At 35.7% G+C, this 21,617-nt stretch overlaps 1 protein-coding gene across 4 annotated transcripts; it reads left to right on the top strand.

Moving 5' to 3' along the window:
- The first annotated feature begins 2,928 nt into the window (after positions 1-2,928).
- On the top strand, positions 2,929-19,826 carry LOC120625216 (protein quiver). 4 transcript variants are annotated; one of them, XM_039892204.1, is made up of 6 exons: positions 2,929-3,061; positions 5,267-5,416; positions 9,573-9,632; positions 11,239-11,286; positions 15,893-16,039; positions 17,507-19,826. In XM_039892204.1, exons 2-6 carry the CDS (start codon positions 5,392-5,394, stop codon positions 17,704-17,706), a joined length of 480 nt encoding a protein of 159 aa, XP_039748138.1. In that variant the 5' UTR covers positions 2,929-3,061; positions 5,267-5,391; the 3' UTR covers positions 17,707-19,826. The 4 variants fall into 4 exon arrangements, with proteins under 4 accessions (XP_039748138.1, XP_039748139.1, XP_039748137.1 ...); XM_039892205.1 differs by having other exon boundaries at positions 2,929-3,118; XM_039892203.1 differs by having other exon boundaries at positions 2,929-3,128.
- The last annotated feature ends 1,791 nt before the right edge of the window (positions 19,827-21,617 follow it).

Here is a 21,617-nt window from a genome sequence, read left to right as displayed (position 1 = left end):
ACATGCATGCCTGAGAGCTCTCAAAAATGTTCTCGAAGCTGTGTGGATTCCACCAATCCGCACTGGGCCAGCGTGGTGGACTACGGCCTTAACCGCTTCTCATTGTGAGTGGTGACCCGTGCCCTGTGGGCCGGTAATAGGTTGATATGATGCTGACATTATAAACTTCGATTACACAAATGAACAATCTTTGCTAGGTAGCTGATTTTTTTGTAGGTCATAGACCAAGTAGCAGTATACCTGTAGTTTACGCAAGTGAAGCAGCAGGGCGCAACTAGGTCATAATATAATTGAGCTCTAAAGTGAGTGCAAAGTGTGATATTTTCTAAGTTTGTTGACTTATTCGATAGCGAGGAAGTTAACTATTATACGTTTATATGGTTCCGGAAGAGCGCCATCTAGTGACAGGACGTATTCAGTTTTCCAGTGTTATAACTAGATGGCGTTTTCTCGATATTTTTTTTCTACTACAATTTAGCCTTTATCTCAAAGCTCACCAGGTAAGTGATGATGCATGTTATGGTATAGATATCACTTTATCGTTTGAGACGTGCCAAGCTACTAACCGATCCGGTACAATGGCGCGTTGAAATTTTGAATTTACATCTTTTACATTTGATAGAAACGCTTATGTGTTTTAGCGTTTCTATCGAGCGGCCATGATGTCCTAGCGCCATAGGGCTATCTTAGGGTTTCAGTAGTAATTTGTAAAAGTTGGTCTGTCTTATTTAAAAAAATGTGAGCCTTCACGGGACGACTGGCAGATGTGAAACGTCGAAATTGTTTGCTATAAGTTATATGAAAAGATTACGACAGGAATCAGATATTTACTAATTTGTTCCACAAATAAAAAAAAAACAACCGAATCGATAACATACAAAACTTTTTAATACAAAATTAATATTCTTTTTTATTACTAAATACGAAAAATTCAATAATATATCGTGGCGAAATGTCGCCTTTATCGCCACGCCAACAATCAGTTTTACCCTCGCCTATAGATGTTTTAAATTAATAAAAATGTCAAAGCTATATTTAAAGAGTTCTAGGCTCCGAAGCAAAGCCATGGGATCTACGCGGACGGGCCCGCTAAAACTTGTTAGAAATAAAGGCCTGAAATTGTAACAAAGAAACAGAGGTTTGTAGGTAGGGCGGTAGCTAGTCACGGCCGAGGCCTCCCATCAGACCAGACCAGGGAAGTTCGGAAATTATAAATTCCTAAATTGCCCTTGTCGGGAATCGACCCCGGGACCTTCCAGTTGAATTCACAGCGCTCACCGTTGCGCCAGGGAGGTCATCAAAAAAGCATTGTCGCAATGCTGTGTTCCGGTCTGAAGGGCGAGGTTGGCGGTGTAATTAGTACCTACGCTGTTGTTGAGTATACGCTTTTACAACGTGATTCCTAAGGTAATTCTGGACCTACCAATACATACATTGAAATAAAAAACGTACACGCGTACGAGATAAAAATTTTGGCGAAACAAGAAAGAAGAACTTTCCTCTTATTAAATTAAAAACGAAACTAACAATAGAAAAAAGATATTTCATACCTTGATAGTTTATTATAAAGCACTATCTAGTTAAATAAGTTTATTTAAATATCACAAAAAAATATTTCTACATAATTAAAGAAATGGACATAATTAAATTTGGAACACTAATATTGGACTCTTTATCGGACAACCAAGTTTCACTCAACATTAAAATTTGAGATTTTTGTACAATTAAATCACCGGAATGAGCCCGCAGACTTTGACAATTCAAAGTATACACTGTCAAACTTTATAGCTAACTTCAGGGTGTCGGTTATTTGTGACGGTGTGCGCGCGCATCGAAAAAATGTAGTCTCATCATTTTCCCTAACGCGCCAAAAGAAGTATAACTTCAATATATAGATATATTTATATATATTATAAATGCGAAACTGTGACTTTCGGTTTGTTTGTTACCTATGTTCTACCGTTCAACCGATCTTGATGAAAGCACACATGCAGCTTGGACTCTACGGCCGATTAGCGCAGTGTCCGAGTCCGAGACGGTGGGTTTTATTCCCACAACTAAAAAATGTTTGTACGATGAACTTTAATGGTTTTCAGTGTCTGTGTTTTTATTTGTATATTATAAGTATTTATGTATATTATTCATTGAAATATTCCTCGGTCATCTTAGCACACAAACTATGCTTACTTTCGGGCTAGATACCTGTCTGTCTATCGACCATTTTCTTTTTTTTTCTTGGCAACTATATTACATATTACCAAAAACAATAGATAAAGGGGCATTTATTATTTGAGCACGGTTGTCCGCATAGCGGCATGGCGCAGTCATTGCCGGTATTGCTGTGTTGCCATCCTACAAATAATACCATTCTGTAGGGAGATTTTAAAATGAAACAGCTTACTAAAAAAGCATGCAATTGAAGTAAAAAGTCTTTGATTCGTTTTAATTTCTGTATTCTTGTATAGTTTGAAGCCTAGCTGCTAGAAATTTGAAAGACTGAGGATGATGAAAGTTATTCACTATGATGAGATCTCTGCCAGTGTTAGCCAAATACAAATGCCAACGACGAATGCGAGTGTATGCCAACTGTTTAAGATGGAATACATCAGACAAAATTTAATTGTATTCTTAATTATTGTTACTAAAATGCAATTATTGTCACATTTTCTTGATACCAACAAAATGCACGTGCACAATGTCGCACGGTAGGCAATGCCGATTTCATTACTCTGACTTGGTGGCTGGTACTAAGAACTCTTTAACAGAAAGACTTTAACTAACTGGCCCGTCCTGGGATCCGTAGTAAAACATGCTACAAACTATGTACACGAGGAGGTTAACAAAAATAGTGTAAAACTCCCCGATTTAATATGGGGTCATTCAAAATCGGGTGTGGCAACACTACACTAGCTCAGTGCGTTTCGAACGCGGCGGAGGAATAGGGTGAAATCGTCCCGAAAAATGGGATACAACCACAATATCCACCAAAAATTATTATGAAACGTTAACTAAGCTATTAGATTATTAACTAAAAACTATGTTAGTGGCGTTATAACAGTCGGTGCGTACGTAGTATTAGTTTTTAGTTAGTGATATTGCTCGACGTAGGCCCTAAAATGTATGTGTCGGTAAGACTTTGCTCATTTGAAGTGCAAATTTAAAAAAAATCCTACTTTTTACTTATGTGTTGTGCTTTGGTTCTTAAATTTTATTTGTTTTATATTTAGAAAGGCTTTTTAATGCGATAGTGAGATAAATACTATTCAGAACCTACAAAATAATAAAATAATAGCTGTACGAAATTGAGACTTACGTAATAAATTAAATAGTAATGAATGAAAACATGGGTTCTTTTTATGTGAAATTGTTGTAAACAATGCTTGTTTCCGACGGGTTTCTCTTAAAATCAATAAATGTCTGCGCATAGCTTTGCCGCTCACGCTATGAAGTCACGAAACCTAAGCAGTCCCTGGCTTTTCATGTTTTAATAACCTCACTATTAATAAAATTATTTTTTACTTTTAAACATTTTTAATGCACTCTGCATTGTAAACAACCTTATTTATGATTTATCATTTAAGACATTTACAAGTGAAAGAATAGTTTATTTCGAAATATTGTTTCACTGATATTTCTAAAGCTTGTAAATTCATGCATCTAATATAAATTTTGTTACTAAATTTAAATTCGAACGTACCAAAATTTTTTGTTATACAAATTAAAGCGCTTCCCGCCATTTCGCCTGTCAAGAACGTATGATATTTTTTTTTACTACGTGCTAAATAAATAGATAGGGATGTGCTTTTTGACATCGACACTTTTTTTTCGCTTTCATTATATTATCATAAACTTAATTACGTGTTATGAAATTTAGTAAAAAGGTACTAACCGAAGTTATTATTTTCTTTAAAGAGCTAAGAAACAGTCATCTGCAATAAAGCATAAGTTTGAAGTGCGTATTATGTAATTACTGATGCAGAAAAATTTTTGATCAGAAAATTTATAGTTTCTAGGAGAAGTTCATCCTAAAAGTGATACTAACACCTAAAATAGAAGATTTTTTAATGGTCACCTACCTAGAATTTTTATTTAACTTTTCCATAATATCCCTTTCTTTATAATATTAAAGTCTTGAACATCTATGGCATTGATATTGTATTTGTAAATAAGAATGCATAAAAGGTCTCTAAAAAAATCTAAGTCCGTCTAGAATTTCTAGTTAGTAGTAAATATCTAACATATTCTACACTTCCTAGTTGCTGAATTGAACCTCTCAATACAAACTTTCATCATCCGTTTCAACCCCTTAGAATTCAATATTCGTTAAATGTATTCTTCGTGCTCCACATTCATCACTGACGGTTAGGGTTGTACATTGCCTGTCAGACAAAGACATCCATAAATCACTCCTACTGCTTTATAGAGTACTAGCAGTACCCGACCACGCTTAATTTTTTTTTACATAGATAGCTTGTCAAGATTGACGTCATAAATTGTAGTTAGAATTCTGTAACGTTTTCAATATCATGGATGATAAAACCGCACTAGACTAGATAAGTCTTTAATTGCACTAAATCTCATAACAAAAACTCATCTGCGTTTTTAACCGCACCAAGGACAATAAAGTTTATTCAATATGTTTCAATTAATCTCTAAACTCAATTGGCTGTTCATAAAGTAGATAGAGAATATGCGGACGGGATTTTAAGTTTTATTTAATCTAACAACCCAATTGCATCCCTTTAATTTAAAAAAGCGAGCGAGAATTTAAAAAAACTAACTTGGATGTCCCAACTTTGAAATACTGAAGTGGAAAGGAAAGTGTAATTCCTCCACTCAAATCCACTCCAATCAAAATTAGTTTAGGCGCTCCGAAGATTAGTCCGCCAACTCGCAACTCAAAGTCTTCACCCCTCTCGATTAAGACTTTTGCCAGAGGTTCACCGACTGAGGATGATGGCAAAGTATTTCGAGTAATATTCTGCCAAGAAATTATTAGTACCAGCCCAGAGTTTATAAAATTTTCTAAAAGTTCTAAATTGTCAATTTCTCCTTGGTCTCTATCTATGATATAGATATCAAGTTGAGTCGTTGGCCAATGTGACAACATTCTATAAAGCTTCTTAACCCATAATATCCTTGGGTCCATTTAGCTATATCATATTGTCATTATTGACTTAAAATTGAGGTTGCGTTGTCCTATATTATCTTTGGTGCGGTTTTAAACCTTGATGCGTTCATAGGTTAACACTGAGTTTATCTGCAGGCGCTAAGGTCGTAACGAACATGTGTGTGTAACGTTAAATATATGTGAACCCTCGCGTCGCGATGGAGCAGTGCAGCTGAAGCCAGGACTCAGTTGACATCGGGAGCCATCGGAATTGTCGCAAAATGCGCTGGATTTTTCCCGTTCCAGGTAATTATATTATATTTATAGTATTATACTTACTGATGCCCGTAATCTTGCCAATTTCCAGAAATCAATGTACAAGCAAGTGCCTTGTTGCTTGATCAGTTCAAGTGTGAGTACGGTGGCCATAAACAGACAAAAACAATTTAGCATTTACAATTTAGTCATGGGGATGTGAAAAATATTTTATAAAATTATTTTTCCATAAAAACTTTAACACTCTGTTGCATTCGCCTCATGTCTTGTTCTTTTCGAGATTTCATGTTTAGTGAGTGACCTTTCGCGTTAATTTATATCTTGTTTTTCGATGATTGCCCGAGACTTTGTCTGCGTAGAGCTTCTTATTTCCCGTGAGATGGGAATCCCACTCTCAGGCTCAATCGTCAGCTGATAACAAGTTAAAGGAAAATGTAGTATTTCCTCATCAGTGCAATGCCTTATACTTTAAAAGGCCATAAAAATAGCTTTTAGAAGTAGTTCGTAAGGTCAGCAAATTACCAAACATAGACTGGTTAAAATTTTCACATCTAAATACATATACTTAACATTGATGATTTATGTTGTTGCATTATAATTATTATTTATCTTCAAATTACATCAATTCACAACTGTGCCAATTGGCAGTTATGTGAGCGTATTATAACTGAATATTTTCCAATAAAATTCCAATGATATAATTCAAATTAAATTAAAGAATTGAAATGCTTTGATTTAGAATAATGGAGACAAATATACACCTTGACGAAAATATAATAACTCCTTACGTCACCGTCCACCCCTTTTCTTATTTCACATTCGAGCAATAACTACGTCACAGATGGCAAACGGCACTTGGACGTATGCCAAGTGGAGCTCAGGAAATATGCTGCATCAGTGGCCCTGTTTTCTACGGCATTCAAATCATAGCTCGCTGCACTTCCCTAAATTAATCCTCGGTACGATGCAGTATAGTCACAAATGAATGTAACCGGCTAAGTTAAGTTGTAAAACTCTTTCACGGGAGTTAAGCTGGAAATGAAACTCTGCCACAGCACGCTGCTGCAGCCATAAGACAGTCACTTCGAAAGTCTACCCAGTTCCGTGTCTCTCAGTTTCCTAAGTATCAATTTTGGTAGAACAACATCCCAATATTTTGTGTGATGATCTCAATATTTTCTGATTGCCTGGCATAATAAAACTATTGATACAATTTCACGATTCACGATATCGGGTCTAGGCTGCACTACCCTCCCAAAAACATGAGAGCATGTAAATGTAATCGTAAATCTTCATCGTAAAAGTTTGATGTGTCAGTAATTAACGGGAGTCTTTGATCGCGGAATTTCTTAAGACTAAACAATTGTGAATTACGACTCCAACCGATGGGTCATTTACTATTTACGAGCAAGAAAACATATGCTGGTCGCTTCAGTCCCTATCCTAGTTGGGCTTTTCATTGGTAAAAGTGACTTTTGAGTTAGATAGCTGACATAAGCATGAATACCTCTGCTCGGATATCTGTTATATGATCATATTTTTTTAGAACCGAAAAGATCCGTTTCTTTTCCAATCATTAAATTAATGTATCTATTATTTAGAACTAGCGTTGCTCACAGCTTGATTGCGTATAACTGCTGATAAGTTTTGTAGAACATTCTCATACAAACTCTAGCTTCTTCTACCTTCAAGGGTTTGTATAAAACACAAAACTTCTTTTCAAATGGGACGTATTTCGAAATAAGAATAGAAGTATGTAGCATTATTTGTGTTAATTTAAACAAAAACTGTTTACGACTTTGGTAAACGCGAACATTTAGAGCCTGTATAAAATACTAGTAAAATGCAAATAAATCTGTTTTTATGACGGCTGTTCTATTTTCTTTCATTAAGTTCAGCTGTTGATAGTCATGTAAAATTTATATGTTCTCCTAGCCTCTTGCCGCCGACTTTGTCCTTGTTGAGTAGTGTTTCCATTTGCGAGAAATTTGTAAAACTTAAGAAAATTATAAAATTATGTCTTGTACAGAGGCGCCTATTAAATGTTATTTTATGTATAGGTTTTAGTTTGAGAAACCTGACAATGCCAAACGTAATAAAGTAAATATTTATCATAACGGGGTGTGAATAGAATAAGCGCTCATTACAGATGTGTTTTGTGTTTAAAAATGCATTGTTTAATTTAATTTTGTACCTATAAGAAATATGGCTACGATCGAAGCTAGTTCAATGAAAGTTTTAACAATAATACTTACGATACAGTCAATGTATATAGCAGAAAGTCTAAACGTCGCAACGGACAAAAGAATCAATCACAAGCGACGTCAAAGACATTATGATATGAACATAATACATTTCGTGCGTATTTAAATCGGTCCACTAGAGCGTAAGATACATTTTCATACGCATTGGTAAAGCTAAAAGAGTTGAACGTGCCAAAATGTAAAAAAGTGCTTACCAGATATCTATTTTAATGAAATCTTAAAATCTTCCGTATGGGCCATACGAGTCTACTTATGTCAGCTTGCGGACATAAAATAGTGACAAGATTTATCGATATCGAGAGCTGCCAACATTCGCAACACTAGGGCCCCACTTGGGCGCCATTTGTAAAACAACGTCACTTTATTAATGGCGCTTCTCTAAACTAAAGACGTGGGTTTGCACTCGATGCTTCAGAACCACAAATATGTTTCGAAATAATTATTTATAACTAGGACGCGAGTTAAATAAAGATATTTTTGTTTGACGTTTAAATGTTATTATATTATATTATTGGGATATCTACCATTATAACCATAGTCTATTAGAAAACGGTATCATCACTTAATCGATCATTATCAAGCTTGACCCATCCATTTATGTCCCATTGCTGGGCATAGAACCACATTAGTGCGGGGAATTAGAGTAACAAATTACCTAATGAAAATAAATGTTATATAAAACGTTAGCTTATAGAAAAAACCTATTATAATATTAAGAATTACATAAAGTATGAAAAAGCTTGGGTATGAATTGTTTTAACTTCATAGCTAGGAATATTAACTGAGATGGTGATAACAAAAAATAACCGGCTACGCGTTGGTATTCGAACTCGGCCCCTAGTGGGCCTATCACCGCTTATACCGTCACTATGGTTACTTACAACTACCGGTCCCACGCGGCTACGTCCGTGTTTAGCTTCAGATAACTTTCCCGTGTAAACTTTCTTCCGCTATCCTACACAATGTATCCTGACCCACCTCGTCAAGAATCTTCCTATCAAATGCAAAAAAGATATTTCCAATAGTTTGGTATTTCCTGAGTTGAGCGCGTTCTAAGAATTATACTTTTATCCCCTATTGAGAGTGGGATTTCTTTAAATCCTGAAACATGTATAATAAAACATGTTTCAGGATATAATTATACAGGATTACCTGTTTTATTAATTATAGTATTTACCATTCATATTGTTGACCTAAATATTTTTATCGATATAATTTGATAAATGACGGATTTCTATAAAAACTTGTCCTTAATTTTGTGTGAAAATTAAAAAAAGGAACTATAGCCATAGTCACAGAGTAATCTCTGGAACTATAGGTAAATAATTTTTTCTGTCTAAGATGCAAAATTTTAAAGGAGATATTTTTTTTCGCGGGCTGTTTTTGCGGGATGAAAAGTATTATATTTCTCTTCACCAACAGGATGCCAGCCACTATTCGTAAAATTTCATCTGAATTAGTGCAGTGGTTCAGCCAAACATGCATGGCAAATGGCAATACACGCATTTTTTTTATTACATATGCTAATGTGGAGCAAACTATTTTCACTCACGCTATTGTGTTATAGCGATAGATCAGTTGAAATAAAGTTTCCTACTCATTTCCTGTGGCTAGCACTGTTATCATTTATCAATGTCATTAACTCTTTATAATATACGTTAGCAAGATTTAATTAAGACAACCAACAAGAATTGTTTAAGATAAAAACTCATAATCGGTTTATTTAAATTTTAAGTTAATGAAAGCACCAATTAAACTTCGGTAACTTTTACCTATACCTTCCATTTTATTTTAGAATGTATTTTAGAAGTGGATTCTTCGGAAACCATTTCTTAGCGGTTGCCATCATTCGTGACCATCTATATTGTCTCATATATATTATTAATGAAATGTATGTTTATGTTACTAATCCCTTTTTCCAGTTCTCCTCATGTCCTGGTTCGGAGTGGAGCAAGTAAAAGCGAACTCGTGCATTCGGACTGGTAATACGATGTGTTTAGTCTGTGGTAAACTCTCGATGTGTTTAGTCTGTGACAAACTGTCAGACGTGTGACGTTAGCTGTCAGAGTGTTTAGAAGTGTTGTGCGCCGCTCGCTTACATCGATATCGATAAGAACAAAATTTTAGTTTTGGTTTTGTGTTTGGATAATGGATTTAGAAATAATTAGAGTGGGGTTTTTTTCTTTATTGATATCGATGACGCAGCGAAAGTTTGTATTTATGTTCCGGTTTATAGGAATGTGTGTTTAAATGTTTTTGAAAGGAATGAGCAAATTGCATGTAACCTTGTTTTTCTTCCAAACTTCCAGACACTGAAATATATAAAACACGAAATGTCTCTGTTATACTATATATTTATATATATATTGTCACTCTTATTTCCTGTGAATAACTGATATTTCCTTTTTTACAGTTCTTTAAACCGTTTAATTAGTAATACAATGGTGCTAAGTCGGTTTTACGTAAAACTTTTAACTAAAATAGAGTGATAAGTCTAAATATAGTGCTATCCTATCCTAAAGAGACGGCTCTAATTTTAGACCTATCAATTTAGATTAGATATGAGATTTTGTACAGCTAACTAAGCACCATCGTAAGACAGATGACATTGGAATGGTAAGGACATGAGTGAAAATTTTAGTCACACCCCTGAGGTTTATAAACAACAATATGTTTTAAGTAAATTGGCAATTATTTTTGTATTTATGCTAATTTTGTTGTATGCAAATCTCAAAATACACTAAATTGTGAAGACTACAAATAGTGCTGTCCTTTTTCACAGGGAACGTTGTGAAAAATTACGGGTCTATTTAATATGTAGTCAGTGTTTATTAAATATTAAACACTGACTACACAGATGAAATCTTTAGATATTTAACTAAATTTAAAGGATCTTAAGACGTCGTTTTATGAAATGGTTTCCATGGTTCCAATTCTGTGCCAATGATCGAAAATGATAGATTTGAAATAAATATCTAAAAATTGCACAGCATTTTGAAAACATACTCGTAAATTATTGAAAATTATGTAGATTTTTTTAAATGCACAGATACATTTTTTAACTCTTCTTTAATTACCTAAAAAGTCAGAGAAAGGTATCATCGCGACTAACATTCAAGAGTAAACGCATTGTACGCAGCCTATTGGTCTATACACCGCGACGAATTCAATGAATTCGTAAGGACGGTCCTTTTTCGTCAATCTGTTGACAAGAGCGTCTACGTTAAGTCACTGTTGTCTTCATAACGGCTTTTCAATTTATGTTCATTAAGTGATTTGTAAACAGCCAAATTAACAACTTTGGTAAATTAATCATTAGTTATCACAAATTTTCGTGTGTTTTAAAATCTTTCTTTTTTTTTCTTCTAAATTATTTTTTAGCGATAGTCCAAATTCTCTCTATGTTGTATTTTATTTTGACACAATCAACCCAGTCTACGGTTATTCTCGCTCAGTTATTTACAGGACATTTTGATGTTGGATTAAATACACTTTCCCGGCAAACGACTTCCGTTGATATATTTGTGTAGTTGTGTTTTTTCTTTCTGTATTTTTTTCTTTTTTACTAATTAAAGCATGGATTTTCAGCGTTGTGGGCTCTAAGTCTCACTCCCATTGTACAGGCGGAATGCCAAAGTAAGTATTGACTTTATAATCACGTTATTATAAAAGCCTGAGCGAAAGCCTGTCGTTCCACCGAGGGTGCGAAGGGATGCGCGAGAAATCTATCAATAGGTTCGAGTCATGTTTATCTGAGATACCGGTTTTACTTATTTTAATTATGAATTTGTTAGAGCAATTTGCTGAACTCTCTGTTCTTCGGTTAGTTGCACGGGGCAAAATAACTCGCCGCCTCAAAGCAAAGTGCGAGTTCGATCACGAGCGTTCAATCAACTCAGGAAACGGTTGCCTCGTTTGAATAATATTTGATGGAGTATCACCACCATGAGTAAGAAATCCGCATTAGGTTGATTTATAATTTAATTTATTTATTGTATTACTAAGCTCAAACTAATATCATTTGATTAATTATAACCGTAATAATTGGGTTAGCGAGATTTGAGAGTGCCCGATGGGTAGCATTATCACTCAGCAAGTTACAAATCAAATAATTGAAGTAGAAGTAGCCTGAGTCACTATGCAAGACTGTAGTGTGCACACATAATGCACCAGTTTTTTATTAAAATCCCTGTAAGAACATTTGATATTTATTAACTTTTACTAGGCTAAAATGCCTGGTAAAATGAAGCGATCCAATTGGTGAATTCAGTAGGCATGCGCTTCGTATCCTCGTGGGAGGGCAGCCTAGGAAAGCATTTAAGCTACACATGTTTAAGCTAACTCATAACAACCATATAGGCTTCGCAAGTTACTTTTTATGTGTATTAATAAAAGTCAAATTAAAATATAATCTCATATTTATATTTTAAACTTTTAATAATTCTTGTTTATTAACAAAAAAAATCACAAACATAATGATTATTACATGCCGTAGACTGGGATCTTTTATCTACTTTAACTGTCACTCAGTTATTAATAATGTTTATTTTTTTAATCTATATTATTTACCTATTTTTATCAGCCCCTCTTTTGCCTGACCTGTCACATCGCTTGGCTGAATATACCAATTTCGTTATAAGTATATAAAGCACGTACAAAATAACTGTATTTAGAGTCGACAACGTCACTTCATAATACAATTTTCATTATTTTTACCCTGTGACGAGACGACCGGAAGCTTGAAGGGTATATTCCAGTATACAGCTAATTTGTCAGTTCTATACGTGTATGCATGTTACTCACTACATAGCTTGGCCTGGCTTAGCATGTACGTACTTTATGTTATAGATTAACATAATATATTAAACGCAGTTTGTAATTAGTATTTAGGTCCTATGTTGTATGATATCATAAGGTGGTACGTAAACTATACTCTTTGCTCACCCGAACACGAGTCTTAAATACTTTATTTCAGCATCCTTAATTAATTAATGGCCTCGCTTATTCACTTAAATTTATGTAAGCCTGAACTAATGGCGGATGTTACTGACAACGCGTAACTGAGAAGTCACTACGAAAGGCGCGCTTGAGACGCTGCTGGCACCATTTAACTAACAGCGATGATCGTTGCTAGCTAGTTGATCAGCAGACTCGTACTTGACTAAATTAGCTTTCGAAGATTTTTGAGTTTGAATTAATAGATCCCAAACTACGTGGGTACTCTCACTAGATAGAAACATCTGAGTGCCTTATTTGATCGCGTGGAAGTTACCTGCAATTTATATGGTATCAAAGGATCACCATCTAGTTACAACTCGGGGGAACCGTACTGCCACTAGATGGCGCTCTTCCGATACACGCTTTGTACTCTAATGATAATCGTCAAATTTTATATTTTTATATTATATTTTTGACAGTTGTCACTATTACTTCATCGATGTACGAAGTCAGTCACAGGTAACTGGTTATCATATCGGCAAGCTATAATCACGTTACAGCCAAAATGGGTTCACATCGCTAAGCAAAATTGCGGTGTTAATTGTCAATTTGCTCGCCAGCGCTCGCCGGGATTAGGTTAAGCCGTTGGGTTTGATTAAATGATTAGGGCCGGCGCCCATTCTGCACAAACCGATCTGATAATCGGAAACTGCTACTTGCCTGCTTGGCACCCTGCTTATTTAGTTTATTCAAGTTGTACTCAAATTGTTTCGGTTGTTTGTTCGATTTTACACCAACTGGGCGTCGCCACTCTTACAAAAGCTTTAGACAATCTTATCCAGCTCAGATGTTTCCTTCACATCTAAAAATCAATATCTATTATAATAGTAAATATATTTTTCTCGAGCGAACTAAGCCGTTTATTATATTAAGTATAAAGCGATAAATACTTATGCAGTCGATAATTGGCTTAGAGATGTATCACGGGCAGCCTAGCATATTAGCATCTAGACTCAAGAGTAAACCTATTAGCGACCGGCGACGCGACCCGCGACCTTAAAATTACTAATAACGATAAAATCAGTATATTTTTGACGAGCTATTTAAGTCTTCTATCAAATTTGCGAAGATGTACCTTTTTATAACATAAATATTTTACCCAATATTTAATTTTACTTGTTGATTTGATCATCCGCGGATGTGAACGAGATAGCATCAGTCCGCAAAATAGAAGCTTTAATTACATAAACATGGTAGAAATATGTAGATGAAAAAATCATTTATAGTTAATGCGTTATTCCTTTAGGAATACTTATTGTTTTTTCAATAAGTATTAAACATCGAAATTTCATATTAAGCGAATGAAAACACTTGAATAGGTATTTTCCATACATGTAGCGTGACTAGGTCACTCTTTCTGACCTAGGTGTCGTGACTGCGTATATAATGACCCGGGCTGTAAGAAATAGTTAACATTCTAGAATTAATAGCACTTGTGCACTGAATATGCAGCGCTGATTTGCATTTTTCACTACCTTTTCACTGTTATGTGTACTAAGCAAATAACTATTAGAATTTTAGTTTTATTTTTGTTCTCAAAAATGTATATGAAATTTATTATTGTAGGTACTTGTACTCACTTTTGATATTTTCCCATACAAACTTTCATCCACTATTCAACTCCCGCCAGTTAATGCTATTCGGTTCTGCTAGGCGTTAGGCGTACACTCTAACTTTTATTGTTTTCGAATCCTCTAGGTCATATTGTGATGCTATATAGCCTTTGATGTTCTACAAAAGTTGGGGTATCATATACAGAAAATATTTATGTACTTCCCAAGGTTAGCGCATTTAAACTACAAATCAAGTAAATGTTTGGAAAAAAAAATTAATTACGTGCACTTGATACCTGCAAGCCTAAAATCACTTGCATCACTTGCAGGTATCGAGTGCACGAATCACTGCCTACCGTATTTTTATATATATTGTATGGAAAAGACTTTTCCTTGGTACCAATATCTACTGGCTGCCCTGCAAATGCCCATCCAAAATGCTTTGGGTTCAAATCCAACTTCTGGACTACTGCACCCACTCCTAGCACTAGCTTGACGCTTGTTGTCAGGCAAGTAGTGTTGAAGAAATTTAACTTACCTAAAACTGTAATTGGCTGAATTCTATGGTGCATTTATACCAGTTAATTAGAATTTACAACTGATTGTTTTTAGTTGCTCATCAGACGGTAAGTGACCACCAGCTTTACTTATACTGCAAATTAGCATGCTATCACTGAATGTCACGTTAAGTACATGAGTTAATTAAAAATCAGTAGATTTCGTCTGTAAAAGTAAGTAATGTATTTTTTTTACTTTATTGTAATGTGAAAGATTCTAAATGTAATAAAAATAACTGTGTAGTTACGTATCTATTTACGCACGTAAGAAGATATACTTCTTTGGCAATAACCGCTTTTCTATTACGCTTTGAGATAAATTTGAACTCAATAAAAGGCGTTATTGGAGACTAACTGCGTCCTGTAAATAATAATTATCTGTGTCGATATAAATCACTATTATCTGATTTACATACTATGTCAAAAGAAATATGTCTTCGAATCATAATTACAATACCGATGTAATTTGTAACCCTTCATTTCCCATCACTATATTTAGGATTTCTATTTTTCGACTCTTTAATTAAAGTGATGTTCATTCAATAAAAGTTATCGATAAAATATAGTAATTAAATACTCGCCCCGATAGAAAATTTTAAAACAAAACAAAAGTCTATTGACAAAGCATATCCAATCTAATACGTACTTATATAGTGTTATATGCCATTATCATAGTTTCGTCTAGAATATTTTTATTTTTTTAAATAGTAATGATATAAAATTGTTGGTTCATCTAACCAACAATTTTTAAGCCAGTCTCATTTATAGTTTAGGGCACAATGTGTCTGAGCTCGGACGTAAACCAGTAATTTATTTACTAAGATACCAAACCAGTAATTTATTTACTAGATACCAAACTGACCTCCCCTTGGTAAGAGAGAGGGAGTTAGAGTTCTGGTAAGTGGACATCTTAACGTGCTCTCTAAGGCGCGTATACGCACGCACGTTTTTAAATAATATAACGTTAACAACGGTTTACACGAATAACGCAAATTTTATAATGCCGGATTTTTAGTAAAATTTCTAATCGGAAAAAAATCAACAAATAAAAATATGGAAACATTTTAAAGTAAATCATAAAATTCGAAAATGTAGAGTACATTTGTCATCTTAAAGCCGCAATAATATCCGCAGCCCGCACGATATACTGCTACGAGTGTGACAGCTGGACGGACTCGCGCTGCAAGGACCCCTTCAACTACACCGCGCTGCCGCGAGACCAGCCGCCGCTGCAGACCTGCGCCGGTTGCTGCGTGAAGATGGTGCGATACTCCAAGAGCCGTGAGTGTCTTTTTAATGCCACTACAAGTTAGCCCTTGACTGCTATCTTATCTAATGGTAAGTGATGATGCATTTTAAGATGATAGCGAGCTAACCTGAAAAGATACGGCAGTTATCTTAACGAACGCACTGCTATAAGGTGTGACCATGCGTTCACTAGGGACCATGCGCTGTTTTATTATTGCTCTGCATTTCTCTCACAAATTAATGCATAGTAATCAATCAATCAATCCTAACCGTGTTCGGTCACAACGACTGCTTCGAATTCCGGCTGAGAGCGCCGCTGGTGATCTCTTCGATAACCTGATTTAGTGCTTAACGTGCGGCTGCATTCGTTATACGTCAACACAGCGGCGATGTAGTAATATGATACGGCCGCTGGTGATCAGGCCTTTAGCTCATTGCGTTTAGCATCAAGCTCCTTAAATCGTCTCAACTCAACTTTAACCTGTTTCTAGTCCGAGATCGGGTAGGAGTCCACCGTTGCGCTGCGTGTGTTGGGGCTCGCAACTACCATTATTTCAATAAGAGATAATGGTATCATAAAAGACTTTTTCCTCTACTAGAAGAAAGGAGTGATACATTATAGTGAATCCACTATGCCGTTTATCGAGATTTCAATGCCTGAAGTAGGGAGATGAAGTTGAATATGTTGTGATGTATTGAATGATGAGGTGAGGGAGATATGATGTTGATCTAGATTTTTATGCCATTTAGGGAAATCTGGTCTTGTGAACTCGTTGCTTCTGACGCTCTCAAAGTCTTAAGTTATTATGGGACAACAAGGTTGGGGTCTTAGCCTCTGGGTGATCATGTGCCAGTATTATTTAAGATATTATGGTATATCTTGATAGGGGCCCAGTTGGGTTAGTTACACTGTGCGGCCGACGCGTCGCACCACATTAGTAACCTTAGCACAAGATTTTCTCGCACGCAACCGCGAAGTCGTTGTTGCGTATTTAAACTCTAATAGACCTAATGTTACTTTACAAATGATTGTTATTTTACAAACTTTACTAAACCAAAAGCCCTAGATGATAATTTTTAGTCAAATTTGATCTTTAAATCAATTTCAATAAGATCCATTTTACTCCTACATTCAAGTGTTGTGATATTTAAAAACGACTCCTCGATTGCGACTTACGAGCGAGCAAATCTTATACCTACCTCTGGTATTGTAAATCTTATATTACTTGGTAGACCAGAGAAAATCCCACAGCGATTGTCATAATTATCTAACTTGTAAACGAAAATTGTTTGTAACTTGTAAACTATCCAGTGGGTAGGACTTCGACTTCACTTCCGAGTTCGAATCGTGAGGAAACCTGAGTTCTCCATAATGTTCTTAAAGGTGTGTGGAGTGTTCCAATCCGCACTGCGCAAGGTGACTTGTATGCTGTAGTGGGCCGGTAAATGGGTTGATATAACGATTGTGATGAAACTATAATTGAAACATTTCCCTTCCAGCGTACGAGGTGGTCCGCCGAACGTGCACCTCTCAGCTGCAAATAAACCTGTTCATGGTCGACCACGTTTGCATGATGGAAAGTACAGGCACAGGACACATGTGTTTCTGCGAGGAGGATATGTGCAACGGCGCGTCGACCGTCGACTTCACGCTGGCGCTGACGGCACTAGTGTTACTGGCATGCGCATGTTGCAGGTGAAGTAGGCGGCTAGCGAGGGCTGAGTGTCGGTCGGTGTTATCGATTGCGTGGTTTTGTCAATCGGTATCTTTGTAGCATTCGGTTATACGATATAAAATTGCAATGTTCGTAATTTTAGCGATCTCGGTTGGGAAATTGAATGGATATTGGATGTGTTAGCATAACGATTCGGGTTTTTAAGCGTTGGATTACTTAGCGATGTCGGTCGGGAATATCGAAAGATATTCGATATGTTTTAGAAATTGGGTGGAAGTTGGATAATTAAGTGATGACGGCTAGGAAATTTGAAGTTGAATGGTTGTTTAGTAACTCATGGTGCATTGAAATTAGCTGCAATGTGCAACGTAATACTAGAGCGGTTTCTACACGTAATTTATGAAAGTTGTATGAAGTGATACGACCCTTCATGCAACTTTCACCAAGAGTAATATCGGTAGATTGATTGGTGTAGAGTAGCGATCAGAGATCAAATACGTTGCCGCTATCGATAGGTACTAGGTATAATCACCATAATATCGGGAATTCTAAAAACGCGTTTATATTTTGTCATTCGTCCGCTGGATAGGCTTAAAAATATTATTTAAAATCGACAACACAGAATCCTTTCAAAGATCCCAAGCGATATCGACGTTATGAAATATTCGATTGGTATCGACTGTACATAATCACCGATCGATACAGCTCTTACAACACTATTTCGATACAATTTTGTTGTAAGAAGTTGATACCGTATCGAAATATTTTTGATTTGCGTCCGTTTTTATTACCGACTAACGATATGCACGCATGGCTAGTATTGGGCACGAATCAAAATATCGATATCGGTACAATCGGTCGACAGACTCAGCGCAGCTCTAGTATTAATTAAATTTTTCGTCCAATAGTAGTCTGTAGACATAGTTTTCGAAGGTGCTTAGTTTTCACAGCGCATTTTGAAATAATATAAAAAAAAATAGACAAAAACTCTACTAACCTTTTTCATTCACATTCCATTTAATAAAATTAATTTTTCGTATTAAAACATGGATGAATAATATCCGTCGCTTTAAATTATAAAAATAAACACAATTGTGCAATTAATACTAGGTATCAAACTTAATTTATAGTCTCCACACGAAATACGGTAAGCAACTAGGATTGAATACGGGCGACTTTTTAGGCACAGCCTCGATTCGCGCCCTCTGTACAAAATGAGTAAAGACTAAAATGACTAAAATGAGCCACCATGAGACATGTTAGACTCGAAAGTTAGACTCTTTATGACATTTACATCGTATTACACATATAATAAAGAAAAAAAAGCGTTATTGTGCAAAGGATTATAAAAACGTATAAACGGACCACGGTGTTTTCACAATTTGAGCACAAAGTTATAAAACGTTCCGTCAGGCGATCTTCAGATGATGTTGCAAATTTATAAATATTTTGGTCGTCGGAACTCAACGACAGATTTTTGACTTTGGGACCATCTTCACCATATCGACATAACACGAACTAATAAAATTAATGTATTGAGACATTTTACACAGCTTTATGTCATGAGACATTATTGTTTAAATTGATGTGTGCCCAACAGGTAGTTAACTTATCGTATACTACTGGCACGAAAATGGAAGCGTTTGCTTTACGCCACAGTAACTGTTCCCCCCCAGGCTCACCCGCGCTAACTAAAGGCCGTAACGTAATGTTATATTGGGCATACGTCCCATAACAATTTGCAATATCTCCTAAGCTGTACGATATAACATGTCGATAAGCACACTGTACAAGGTCTATTTATATAAGATTCAGAATTTTATGCCCAAAAATCGAGATTAAAAATTACATTTTTTTTAGATTAAATGCGTCCTTGATATTGTTGTGCTTAAGATAATAAGACATCGACTACCTATTTATATTATTTAAATTTAATAAAGAGCAGTATTTTTGTAGAACCTAGTATTTCTGTATAGCCATTTGGAAAGCGCACGCGGATAAAACCAGATCGCGAACGTTTTATCTTCGGGCTTGGTTTATAAATACCATTGTTTCTGACTAAGGTCTTATTGCTACAGAATTAAATATCTGTCTATGTTACTTTTAGATTTAATAAAAAAACATCCTAATGGCGAATGATTAAAATCGGTTCAGTTTCAAAGTGAATCGATTGTAAATAAATAAACAAACAAATATTCCCTCTTTGTAATGTTAGATAATAAAAAGCTCACGTTGCATTGCTTTAATTTCAGCAGAATCAGTGTTGTGTCGATACGGTGTACGAAGGCCATAGCTCTAATGCAGATCAGACGTTTGTGTTAACTTGAAAACGCGTTTACACTAAGGGCACCGTACTCTTATTCAAAACTGTCTTGTTAACTACGACGATTGTCTTTATTGACAGCGACTATACGACTATGGTTGTACTTCCGGTCACAATAATTGCATCACAAGTTACTTAATCGACCTAATGTTGACATGCCAGTTTTGTATGAAATGACGGTTCGTGATCGAGTGATAACTTCGAGTTTTTAATATTAACATAATATCAGCATGATCTCGCTACGGTCCAGCCATAAAATTATTAAAAATTTAAGTAAACTATTCGCTTCGCTTAATACAAAATGGCAACAATTTAGGCGCGTGCTATCAGCAAATAGTTTTCGGTTTCTAAAAAGAATGCGCGGTAAGAATGTAAAAACATTTTATCTTTGAAGTAATTGAGTGAATTTTAAATGTATGTCCTTGCTAATAATTTATGTTGTTTCTATTCACCAATTTCACTGCAGACTGAGACATGAAGTACGAGCGGAACAGCAAATGTTTCGCGCTCTCTCTTACTCACTTGTTCGGTAGGGTGAAATATTGATGCGTATTAATGCTGTCACTTAAACTTATCGCTAGCTTTTTTAGTATTTTATTCTAGTGGTTTAATAAACACTGGCGCAGCGATGTGACCTGAGGCCTTAAAACTGGGGGGTTAAAATTATTATTGGCGATGTCAACGATAACGTTTTTCTGGCAACCGTCTTGACGTATCTCTTGTGATTTCTCAGTTTGCAGTGAGATTTAATGAAATGTACAGAAACGGCGTCTTTTCTAAATCTAAAACATTAAAAATAGTGTGAAAACTAAACGCTTGATAAGTATTTTTTTTCTACAAAGACGTTATGGGTAAACTAATGTATTAAGGAAATCGACGATAAATTATAAAACAGTAGGTAGTTATAAAATAGCTAGCTCTCCAATATTCGAATGAAAACTAATTCTAGCGTGTACATAAATGCTCGGTGGCATAGTGATGGGATTGACTATCGATAACGTTGGTATAAGGGCCCCCAGTTGACGTTATAACGTGACACAACTGTCAAGTTTGTAAAAAACTTCAGTTTTAAGTGGTTAAAGATATCAACCGAATGCCCAGTCATGCTGCTCAGCAAAGTGTCCGCCACAACTAGCACATATAACTAACATTATGAGTTGAAACTCTATTAGCTCTTTATCCATAAAACCTAATTTCCCAAAAAAGTCCTCTCTTAAAGGACTAAAGGATTTGGAGATTAGACTATCCACCCTGCTGTAACTGTTAGTTGCAATAATTGGGACCGACGGCTTGGAGTTCTTCTTCTTTTTGTGCCTTTCCACTACTGGAGGTTGGCCGTCAGCTCGGCGATGTGTCACGGATGTTGCACCACCACGACTTCTTCCTTCTTCCAACGCGTCGTTTGCCCTCTACTTTGCCCATCATTAAGAGCTGAAGCAGTTGGTATCGCTCAAGTCTCAGGACGTAGCCCATATATTCGGCTTAGAGTACGGAGTGGAAAACGCCCTATACTCTGATTCCGGACTGGTACTGAGAATTTCCTCAGCGATAAACTCTACGTTTGGCCCGACAAATTTTTAGCTGTTGATTAATGACTATACTCTAGTTAAGT

This window comes from Pararge aegeria, chromosome 7 (genome assembly GCF_905163445.1).
Source record: "Pararge aegeria chromosome 7, ilParAegt1.1, whole genome shotgun sequence".
NCBI lineage: Eukaryota > Metazoa > Arthropoda > Insecta > Lepidoptera > Nymphalidae > Pararge > Pararge aegeria.
This window is presented reverse-complemented; position numbering and strand designations above follow the sequence as displayed.